The sequence below is a fragment of the Oryx dammah genome, unplaced genomic scaffold, assembly GCF_014754425.2.
Source record: "Oryx dammah isolate SB20612 unplaced genomic scaffold, SCBI_Odam_1.1 HiC_scaffold_27, whole genome shotgun sequence".
Lineage (NCBI taxonomy): Eukaryota > Metazoa > Chordata > Mammalia > Artiodactyla > Bovidae > Oryx > Oryx dammah.
In genome coordinates this window covers 2,728,135-2,739,177 of record NW_024070211.1, presented here as the reverse complement: position 1 = coordinate 2,739,177, position 11,043 = coordinate 2,728,135, and the positions used below count along the sequence as shown (strand labels likewise).

The window sequence follows — 11,043 nt, the reverse complement described above, 5'->3', positions numbered from 1 at the left end:
GAGTAAGTGTATCAAAGTTCTGATCAGTCCTCTGAGATTCCCAACTAGATAGTACCATTGTCATTCTCAACGTGCACTTGAGCGGATTGAGGCTCAGTCTGTGTGTGCACCCGTGTGTGTCTGTGTGCGTGTGTGTGCAAACGTGTGTGCTCGGTTATGTCCAGCTCTTTGTGACTCCATGGACTACAGCCTGCCAGGCTTCTCTGTCCAAGGAATTTTCCAGACAGGATTACTGAAGTGGGGCTCAAAGAAGTTAAACAAATTGGTCAAGGTCACAGAGCGCGTCCTCTGCCCTGGTCTTTTTAACTCGACTCTGACATCTCTTGAAGCAGAGAGCTCACCAGATCCACGTGTGTTTGAGAGCTCAGGGTCCAGCCCATGGCTGGTTCCTGCGAATGTGTGTGAGATGGGAGAGCCAGGCCGCCGTCCCTTCCTGGGGCCCAGCCCCATCTCCCCGTCCACAGTAGTGACTTTGGAAACCATGCTGGAGTCCTGGGGGTCTTGACCGAAGACTTTGAGAGCAGGCTGGGGCTCCCCGGCCGGGCCCCCGCTCAGCTGGCCCTTCTGCCTGCAGGGCATGTACAACGCCACCACCTGGCAGGTGGGGACGGAGCTCCTGCCCTGCCTCCGGCACTTTGGACTGAGGTTCTACGCCTACAACCCCCTGGCTGGTATGGGCTGCGGGCACAGGCTCCCCTGGACGGGAGGGCCTTCCTGACCCCGTTTCTGCCCCTTCCTGACCCGGGAGAAGCCTGGCCCCAGGCCTGGGAAGGGGAGGGGTTTGCCAGGACCTCCATCCGTCCTGGTTCCCCGCCATCACCCCCACTTCTAGCCAGACGGGCTCTGGGACAGTGCCTGGGAGTCTGACTGCAGCCTTCCCGCAGGAGGCCTGCTGACCGGCAGGTACAAGTACGAGGACAAGGACAAGAAACAGCCCGTGGGCCGCTTCTTTGGGAACAACTGGGCAGAGGTCTACAGGAATCGGTGAGCTGGGGGCAGACGGCACCAGGACGGGCGAGGTGGGAGGAGTCCCCATAGTCTGAAAATGGGGCATCCCTGGGGCTGCTCTTTTGGGTTCCAGAGCCTCCCCTTTTGCTCAGACCTTGGCCCCTCAAGCTCAGCTTTACTGGGAACCCAACCAGCACCCCTAAGGTTTCCCCAGTGTCTCTGGGAGTGACTGGATTGGGAGTGTGGGGAGCGCTGGTTCTTCTGCCGAGTCTGCAAGACTGTGTCTCCTCCCTCAAAGAGCCTCCCCGCTGCCTACAGCGGCAGGAGAAACCTCGCATCGGGACTGGGGAATCCTGAAGCTTGCTGCTGGCCCTGTCACCTGGGGCAACTGAGTCTAAGTTTCGTAAATTCTTGGCAATAAAATTGTCATCAACGTCTAAAGTTATAGTTCATCTGTTGGGACCAGTGCTTTTTCCTTCTTTTTTCCCTTTCCTTTTTTTAAAGTTTGAAAAAGTTATCAATGTAATATATCCCCGCAGCTAAAAGCAAGCCCTTTCCAAGTCACATTCCTTAGAGGTGATGTGCTTTTAAACTCTTTCAGCTTACTCTCCCTCTGGCGTTGATTATAAGATCTCTGACGTATATACTTTACTGCTATTGCTTAATGTATCAAATTTAGACATTGTCTATAGACTGCTGGGAAGCTCCTCATCTTTCAAGATTTATAGAAGCTAAGTCTCCAAAGCTTCAGTGCTAATTTTGTTGAAATGTCCCAGGACTTTTTAAGCAGCACAATGTCTCATATTTGGAACCACCTCTGTGTGCAGTGGTGTGATTTAAACCCTAATCCAGGCGCCCACCCGCGCCAGGGTTTCTGATTGTCTGACCAGGTTTAGAAGCCATTTCCTTAAGCAGCGTATCAAGGAGCTTGTCACACCACCAGTGCCTGGGCCTCTCTCCTGGAGGATACTTTTTGTAAAAAATAATTTATTCATTTTTTTTTTTCCGCTGTCTTGGGTCTTTGTTGCTGGGTGGGGGCTTTCTCTAGCCGTGGAGAGCTGGGGCTATGCTTTGTTGTGGTGAGCAGGCTTCTCACTGTGGCGACTTCTCTTATTGTGGAGCGCAGGCTCTAGGGCATGCAGGCTTCAGGAGTTGTGCCCGAGGGCTCAACAGTTGCGGCTCACGGGCTTTAATTGCCCCGTGGCATGTGGAATCTCTCCAGACCAGGGATTGAATTGGTGTCCCTGCAGTGGCAGACAGGTTTTTACCCACCGTACCTCCAGAAAAGTCGCTCCTGTAAGGTCTTGGGCGGTGCTTAGTCGCTCAGTCGTGTCCAACTCTTTGCAACTCCATGGACTGCAACCTGCCAGGCTCCTCCGTCCAGGGGGATTCTCCAGGCAAGAATCCTGGAGTGGGCTGCCATGCCCTCCTGCAGGAGGTCTTCCCAATCCAGGGATGGAACCCAGGTCTCCCACACCGCAGGCAGATTCTTTACCGACTGAGCCCCCAGGGAAGCCCAGGATCGTGGCTGATGGTTTTTACCTTCTCTGCTCTATTTAGTTGAGAAAGCATGGCAGGTCCATTATTTCCTTTACACTTTGCACTCACCGTGTGGGGCTGGCTCAGGTTGTCTCCTCACTGAGCAGGTAAGTGAAGGCAGTTGGCTGATCCAAGGACAGAGCTAGGTAGGACTGAAGCAGGACTTGTCCTGTCCATGATCCGGGGCTCACAGATGCGGTCCTGATGTTGGAGGTTGTATTGTTCGTGTCTGGTGAGCATGTGCAATGCAAGGATTCTTGCCCACTGCATCCCTGCTGGTCCACCGCTGGGCAGGGACTGCCACGATGAGGGACCCAGAAATCCGCATGCATTCTGCTGCTCAGGGAGTTCAAGCTTCCACTTGAGAAGACTGACACCCTGCAGGAAACGCCCCTTCTGACCCCTGTGCCACCCTCCCTACCCGCCCAGCTACTAGAAGGAGCACCACTTCCCAGCGTTGCCTTGGTGGGGAAGGCCCTGCAGGCTGCATGTGGTGCCAGAACCCTGGCGTGACCTCGGTCGCCCTCTGCTGGACGTTATCACCACTGCCAGCTCCAGGGAGGAAACAGGAGGGAGGGATGCATGACTTCATTTTTAGTTGTTTTTAAATTTTTGCCGCATGGTGGCTCAGATGATAAAGAATCTGCCTGCAATGTGGGAGACCTGGGCTCAATCCCTGGGTTGGGAAGATCCCCTGGAGAAGGAAATGGCAACCCACTCCAGTATTCTTGCCTGGAGTCAGACACAACTGAGCGACTGAATAGATGGGGCAGCTGTGTGTGATATTGAAACTTGACTTTCTCTCCATTAGCGTTTATGTCTTTGGCTGCCCTCTCTGCAGTCTGTCCTGTTCCCACCATCCCTCTTTCCCAAATACCTTCCTCCAATGTGCGCATCACATACTAATGGTGCCTCTCTTGGGCCTGTTAAGTGCTAGGCCTGAAGTAAAGTACTTTCAGTTCAGTTCAGTCGCTCACTCGTGCCCAACTCTTTGTGACCCCATGACCCGAAGCACGCCAGGCCTCCCTGTCCATCACCAACTCCTGGAGTTCACTCAAACTCATGTCCATCGAGTTGGCAATGCCATCCAGCCATCTCATCCTCTGTCGCCCCCTTCTCCTCCTGCCCTCAATCTTTCCCAGCATGAGGGTCTTTTCAAATGAGTCAGCTCTTCGCATCAGGTGGCCAAAGTACTGGAGTTTCAGCTTCAACATCAGTCCTTCCAGTGAACACCCAGGACTGATCTCCTTTAGGATGGACTGGTTGGTTGGATCTCCTTGCGGTCCAAGGAGCTCTCAAGTCTTCTCCAATACCACAGTTCAAAAGCATCAACTCTTCGGTGCTCAGCTTTCTTTATAGTCCAACTCACACCCATACATGACTACTGGAAAAACCATAGCCTTTACAAAATTTTAATCCCCACATTCACCCTGCAAAGGAAGCCTGAAGCTTAGTGAGGTCATGTAAGTAACTCAGGCCTGCCCAGCTGCAGAGCAGGAGGGGAGAGGCCCTCAACTCAGGCCTGCCTGCCCGTGTGTGTCTAGGGAGGTAGGGCTTTGGAGGTGTCTGAAGGCAAGGTAAATTCTTTCTGGAATAATGCAGGGCATGGACACTGGGGGCTTCCTGGCAGCTCAGTGGTAAAGCATCTGCCTGCCAGTGCAGGAAATGCAAGACACTTGGGTTCAATCCCAGAGTTGGAAAGACCCTGGAGGAGGCAATGGCAACCCACTCTGGTATTTTTGCCTCAAAGGTTTCACAGGCAGAGGAGCCGGGTGGGCTAGTCCACGGGATCAGAGTCAGCCAGGGCCAAGGGACTGAACACACAGATACTGGACCCCAGGCCTCGGCAGGGGCGGGGCCGGGTGGGGGGTGTGTGACGGCGTCTCTCTGGGGCATCAGTGCGTGACGTCCGGCTGTCTCCCCTTGCAGGGCACCCACGGGGACGCGGTCATCCTGGGCACGTCCAGCTTGGAGCACCTGGAAGAGAACTTGGCGGCCACCGAGGGGCCCCTGGAGCCGGCCGTCGTGCAGGCCTTTGATCAGGCCCGGCGCCTGGCCGCCCACGACTGCCCCAGCTGCTTCCGCTAGGCCTAGTCTGGGCTGGCAGAGGGCACACTCCACCCGTCATCTCCTTTTTCTCTTGTGCACTCGATTTTGACCTTAGGCTGCTCTGCGAGGCTGGTTCTTCCCTCACAGTCCCATCCACAGACGGTTTATCTCCCACATTCTTGTAAACGCTCCCCGCAGCCTCCACCACAGGAAGAAGCCGGGGCAGACTGGGCGTTTACCGTCTGAATAAAGGGGCACTAGCCACGCTGGAGCCCAGGCCCACGATGAACCCGCTGACGCTCCCTCGGCAGCCGCGGGCTGTTTCCCACCCCCCCCACCCCCAGCTCGGTGGGAACAAGGAGCAGGGATCAGGCTTTGAAGGGCAGAGGCGGCAGGAGGGCCTCCCCAACGGACCTCTCAGCAGCAGGGCTGCAGGCATCCCTCACGCTTCTACACACGACAGAAGCAAAGAGGGCAGTACAGCCCGAGGTAGACGTCTTTTTGTGTAGAATCGCCTCCCTAAATACGCACGAACAGAACCACCACCCAGGACAAGACTGCTGGAGGACATTTGTCCCACTGGCCCAGTCTCACTGGCACTTCATTCTTTTTTTTAATGTTTGTTTATTTCCTTATTTGGCTGGGCCAGGTCTTAGCTGCTGCAGGTGGGATCTAGTTCCCTGACCAGGGATTGAACTCAGGCCGCCTGCATTGGGAGCACTGGCCCACCAGGGAAGTCCCATCAGTGGTCGCTTTACTCTTGCCTCAGCTAAGCCTCCTGTCTTCGGGTTGTCTGCAAGATTCCTGGCCCGGGTGCGGGAGAAGGGGTGGGGAGAGAGAAGATATAGCCGGGGTAGGAGTGGGTGGGCGAGATGCCTGTTCCCCTCAGCAAACCCGTTTCCAGCCAGGGCCGCTGAGGCCGGAGGAGAGAAGGCGCTTCCTCCTGGGCCCCTGGAGCTGCCCGGCCACGTGGCCATGCAGGAGCCAGTCCTGGAAACCAGTTTGAGGTGAATGAACAGACCCCTTGGAGTCCAACCCAAAGCCCAAACCCAATAGCGTCTTTAGCTTTTTTCCCCCAAGAAAAGTCCCTTTTGCAGGAGACAGCCTGAATGACAAAGTCTCATTATTTATAGGAAAGTCGCCTGTGCTTGCCCCCCTCGCTCGTGTTCCTCCACAGCAGACACACGGCCGCTCTAGGAGGGAGCTGGCAGTGCCTCCCGTCAGTCCTGATGAGACTCGGGAGGCCCTGGCCCCTCAGCTGTCGTCTTCTTCCTCCGACTCGCCTTCTGACTCGGGCGCGCTCTCTGGCAAGTCATCTCCCATCTGCTGGAACCTTCCGGACTGCGCGTCCCACATGTATTTGATGCTCACCTTGAATTCAGCCATCTCATACCCGAAAAGCTTCTGCGAAAGATGGAGGAACCAGCAGTCAGGAGGGGTGAGTGCGGTCAGAGGTGTCTGTGGACCCTCCCGTCGCGGCCTCGGACACTGGGTGGGTGGCTGGGGGCGGGGGGGGGGGGGACCCCCACCAGGCGGGGGCCCGCCCCGGGGTCAGCACATCACCCTCTTTGCACACCTCATAGTCGGACAGCAGGGTCACCACACCTGCAGAGAAGGGACCCTGAGCAGTGACCCCAGACCCCTCGGCGGTGCCGGGGGAGCCGGGCGGCCCTCTGCCCAAGGCTCCAGCAGCTCAGGCACTGGGCTTCTCCCCGGGAGGTCAGCTGCCTGGGCGGGGTTCTGATGGGGGTGGGGCACCGACTCCTCCTCCCTCGTCCCTTGACTGCTGTACTCTAGCTCGAAGTCACTGTCCACGTTCACCCTGACCACGAGGCGGGCACTCTTGGTCCCATTTTCATGTAAGAAAACACAGACTGATAGAAAGAACCTTCTCCACCGGAAAGGTGGGGGCGGGGTGGGGAGAGCTGTCTGGCTTGGAAACCTGTGCTCTCAGCCCTCAGCTGTGACCTCTCAGCCCGAGGGACACCCCTGTACCTTTCTTGAGGGCCGTGGGCAGGCCCAGCTGCCTCAGCTGGGGCTCCATGGAGTGGGGGAACTGCTCCAGGGGTCCCGGGTCCAGGTTCACAGTGAAAGTGGCTTTGTTCCCCGCTCGGGCGTAGTCCATTTCTGTGTACTTTGTGAACCACCTGAGGGAAAAGAAAATAGTCATGTATGGATGCGAACTGGACTGTTAAGAAGGCTGAGTGCTGAAAAATTGATGCTTTCAAATTGTGATGCTGGAGAAGACTCTTGAGTCCCTTGAACAGCAAGGAGATCAAACCCATCAATGGTAAAGGAAATCAACCGTGAATATTCACTGGAAGGACTGATGCTGAAGCTGAAGCTCTCATACTTTGGCCACCTGATGAGAAGAGCTGACTCACTGAAAAAGACCCTGATGATGGCAAAGATTGAAGGCAGGAGGAGAAGGGGACGACAGAAGATGAGATGGTTGGATGGTATCACCGACTCGATGGACATGAGGTTGAGCAAGCTCTGGGAGATGGTGATGGACAGGGAGGCCTGGCGTGCTGCAGGCCACAGTCGGACACGACTGAGCGCCTGAACCACGAACAACGCCCATCTCCCTGAGGTCAGGCTCGGCCCGGCCTTGTCTGGCCTCCCTGTCCTCCTCGGCTCAGCCGGGAGCTCTGAGCTGGGGAGGATGGAGATCCGGTGACAAGGTTCCAGGAACCAGGTCTTCTGTGGACCCTCCACTGGACCAAATCCCGGGTTATTCCTTGGAGACCTCACCCACCTTTCCCTTCCCACTGCTCCTCCAGAGCACTTACTCATCCACTTCCTCCTTAGTGCGATTGGTGAAAAGGAGGCCAACTTCGCCCCTCAACTTCTTGCTGACCTGCAAAACCAGAGGAGGGTGGCGTCCGGCTCGTGGGAGCAGCAGCTCTCAGCTGGGACGATTCTGCCGCCCCGCCCCCTCAACGTTTGGCAACACCTGGAGAGTACTGTGAGGGGACAGAGCTCCTCTCTGGGTCTGGAGGCTCCAGGAGAGCTGAGCCTGCCGGCCCCCCTGGGCCAGCCAGAAGGCTGGAGGGCGCACCATGCAAGAGCAGGGCAGGCGGCCGGGTCTCGGCGCCGCCCCGCCGGCGAGAGCCAGGACCTACCTGGTGCAGATTGTCTTTGTACTCGTCAGACGGGCTTCGGCCTAGCGCCACCATCATCACTTTGTTTTTGCCAAAGAACATCCTACAGAGAAAAAGAGGGCTCCGTGAAGGAGGCACCCCGCCCTCACCCAAGGGCCAACCAGCTCCAATCCCCTGGACCGGAGCCCCATCCCAGGAGGAGGCGCAGCCAGAGGCTGCTTTCCACGCAGCCCGGGGCGCCTCACGTTCTTTCCCGCACAGACCTGACCCGCACACGTTTTGTCTCGGCCCACCAGGAGTGCGTCTGGGTCTGTGGAAGAGGTCCGCTAGACGGTCTGAACCAGAGCTGCTGGATGTTTCTTAAGGGACCAGACCCCAGGGCTCAGGGAGCCCCCTCTCCTGGAGGGATCACTGCTCTCCCCCGCTCCCAGGGCAACACCAACTAATAGTTAGGGCCTTCTCCGGTGGCCCAGTGGATAGGACTCTTCGCTCTCACTGCAGAGGGCCTGGGTTCGATCCCTGGTTGGTAAACGACCATCTCCAACCAAGCTAAGCAGCCTGACTGAAAAAACCAAACAACCACCCCCCCCCAACCCCAAAGAGTTAAAAAGCATCCTTCATCGAGGGTTGGGGAGGGTAGCATTTTGTCCTTATTAAGGCAATACTTGTGACGAAGGTACCCAAGGTCCCTAACTGGCCCTGTATTTTCTGAGCAGCCTGGCCCCGCCCCCCACTGCCCACTCACCGACTGTGCTTCCAGGCGCTGCGGACGCCCTTCAGCTTGCTGTTCCTCATGTTGGCCACGGAGAAGATAAAGAGGTACTTGTACGTGTCCACACATTTCCGAAGCTACGGGACAATGCATGGGGTTCTGGAGTCCCGGGGCAGCAGGGGTCGGGCAGTAATACTCTGGCCCCAGGGGGGAAAGAGGCTGCTCTGAGGCCTCTGACATCGCTGTGGATATTTAGAGCTGTCCCCGACAGACAGTCCCACACCTACCTTTAAAACAAAATACAAGGGCTGGGAAAATAAAAACAGTAATAATAAAAAACAAGCTCTTACCTCTTCTATCAAGTTCTGCTTCAGTTCCAAGCCTTTCTTGGCAGTTTTGGTTAGGGAGACTAACACAGAGAAGAAAAAGGGGGGATGATGAGAGGGAAACCTGGGTGTCTCAGAGCCTCGTCTCCCCTTGGGTACCCGGCTGGATGGAGCCCATCTGGGAAAGCTAGCAAGACTTCTGTGGCTACTGCCTGTGGCTTGCGAGGCTACTCCCAGGTCCCCAGAATGCCTCTTCAGCATTCCTGAGCCTGAAGATCCCTTCACATCTGTCCTGTTACTAGAGAAACCAGCTATCTACAGCCCCTCTGCAGCTAACTCCCTACTGAGGAGTGAGGGTGGGGCGCTCCCCGGAGACCCAGCCTCCTGTCTGGGGCCAGTCCCTTCCTGCTCTTGGCTGCGGTGTGTGGAGACCATCTACGGCTTCTCTGTGCTGTGAAAGGATGAGTCTGGGGCCTCTCTGCTACACCACGTCTTACAGTTTGGACCTGTGTATGCAGCGGCGCCTCTTTGGGGAGGGACAAGCACCTCTTCTCTAGCAACAGCTGGGACCCAGTTTGCCCCTTACCCAGAAGGGTTTGGCACTTGCCAGGTTTGACCACGGATCCCGCCACAGAATCCAATCATTCCACAGACGATTAACAGAGCATCAGATGCAAAGTCCTGGGTCCCAGGAGGGACCTGGGTGGATGAATAAAAAGTCCCTCTTCACGAAGGACACCTCAGACAGGTAATCACAGCAGGCAGGGGCGAGTGCAGCACAGGAGGGCAAACAAAATACCGCTGTCTCGTTTCCCAACATTCCCACCGCTACAGCTGTGGCCCAAGCCAGCACAGCGTTCTCTTGGATTACTACTTGTCTCGCTGCTTCCACCCTTGCCCACTGCCCCTGCCTTCCCCGGTCCATTTTCAACAAAGCAACTAGAGTGATCTTTTTAAAAGTAAAGTGGAATCACATCACTCCTCTGCTCAAGCTCTCTCCTCCCACCTCACCTGGGTGTGAAAGCCAATCCCGTGCAAAACTCTTTCAAGCTCTGCACACTCTGCTCGGTTCTCTCTCCCTCCTTTTCGCCCACTCTGGCCTCTTGCAAAAGGTAAACATGCTCCTGCTTCAGGGCCTCTGCCCTTTGTGTTCCCCCTTCTTCGACCACCACCCTTCCAGGTAACTCCTCGGGTTGCTTAATTCCTTTCTGCAACTTCCGGCTCATTTGTCATCTCAACAGAACTTCTCTAGCTACACTGCACAAGGGAACATCAACTGCTTTTTTCCTACATAAGGCTCATCACTATCTGAATTTATAGATTCAATTTTTAGTATCCTGGAAAGACACACTTCCCAAAACTAAAATGTTAAACTCTATGAGGGCCCTAGACCTTCCATGTTGTAACTGCAATATCTTTCAAAACCTAAAGAGTTGCCAGGTCTCTAACTTATTGAGTGAATGTGCCAGGATGAAAGAGACGCACCATAAGTAGGAACAGTCTCTTAGGAGGGGTCCTACGGACTGCCACCTAAGAGCCAGCCAAACGAAGATCGGAGCACGACCATGCCGGCAGAAACAACTTGGGAGGACACAACGACCATACTCGGGGATAAACCCGGGCTGAAGGAAAAGAGGCGAGGGGAGAGCAAGAGAGAGAGACGGGCTGAGGGCGGAGAGGTGGGCCAAGGCGAGATCGCAGGCACCCCGGGGGTGCTGAGGCTGTTCCCCGGGCCAGCCGGCCTTGGGCAACTCTCTCTGGAGGCCTGGCAAAGCCCCCTCCACTTGGCCGACGCGGCTCCAGCCTCCCCCGGGGTTTCCGCCATCCCCAAGGCCGTTCCAGCGCGCCGCGAGCCCGTTCCCTCCTCTCAGAGGTCCCAGCGTCCTCCCCGAAGCCCTAGCGCAGCTGACAGCTGGCCCACAAACTGGCCTCCGGGGGCCCAAGGCCTTCTGGGCTCACCTTTCTTGTCGCGCTTGGACTTGGGCATTTCGCCGCGGCCACGTGGGCGGAAGACACTGCTGCCGGTCAGGCCCTCGGCGCGCGGGGGCCTCTGGGACGGCCCTCGGTGGGCGCCCTCGCGCGTGCCTGACCTAGCCCGCGCTGAGGCCCTGTTCTCCCTGCCCGGCCGCCGCCTGCCCTCTGCCCTGAGTCTCCAGGTAGACTTCCCACGCGGGCGAGGGACACCGGAGTCTGGGGCGCCGCACTGAGGACTCCGCCTGTGGGCCCAACTCTATGGTTCCGCACCCAGGACTCCGCCTGTGGGCGCAACTCTATGGTTCCGCACCGAGGAGGACCCCCGCTTGTGAGCGCGACTCTATGGTTCCGCGGAGGCGGGGCCTGCGGCGCGGTGCATGCCGGGCCCAAC

General features: G+C 56.9%; 1 protein-coding gene and 1 long non-coding RNA gene across 2 annotated transcripts; one reads left to right on the top strand and one right to left on the bottom strand.

The window, feature by feature from the left end:
• Positions 1–298: 298 nt before the first annotated feature.
• LOC120854973 lies at positions 299–2,965 on the top strand. Its single transcript, XR_005719113.1, has 3 exons — positions 299–671; positions 885–984; positions 2,917–2,965. It is a non-coding gene; the product is annotated as an uncharacterized LOC120854973 (long non-coding RNA).
• A 918-nt stretch (positions 2,966–3,883) lies between these two features.
• Positions 3,884–10,969, bottom strand: MRTO4 (MRT4 homolog, ribosome maturation factor). The gene is made up of 9 exons (XM_040229422.1): positions 10,638–10,969; positions 8,703–8,761; positions 8,386–8,489; positions 7,662–7,743; positions 7,329–7,396; positions 6,532–6,683; positions 6,066–6,141; position 6,024; positions 3,884–5,940 (listed from the first exon to the last, which is right to left on the bottom strand). The coding sequence occupies exons 1-9, from the start codon at positions 10,663–10,665 to the stop codon at positions 5,791–5,793; spliced, it is 720 nt and encodes a 239-aa protein (XP_040085356.1). The 5' UTR covers positions 10,666–10,969; the 3' UTR covers positions 3,884–5,790.
• Between the last annotated feature and the right edge of the window lie 74 nt (positions 10,970–11,043).

What these genes read in the sequence shown, in the direction of transcription:
- MRTO4 (XM_040229422.1), bottom strand. Translation starts at nt 10,665, where the DNA reads ATGCCCAAGTCCAAGCGCGACAAGAAAG. An exon ending in GTCCAAGCGCGACAAGAAAG is followed by an intron (nt 8,762 to 10,637) that starts GTGAGCCCAGAA and finishes TCTCTGTGTTAG; the next exon opens with TCTCCCTAACCAAAACTGCC. An exon ending in ACTAAGGAGGAAGTGGATGA is followed by an intron (nt 6,684 to 7,328) that starts GTAAGTGCTCTG and finishes CTTTTCCCTCAG; the next exon opens with GTGGTTCACAAAGTACACAG.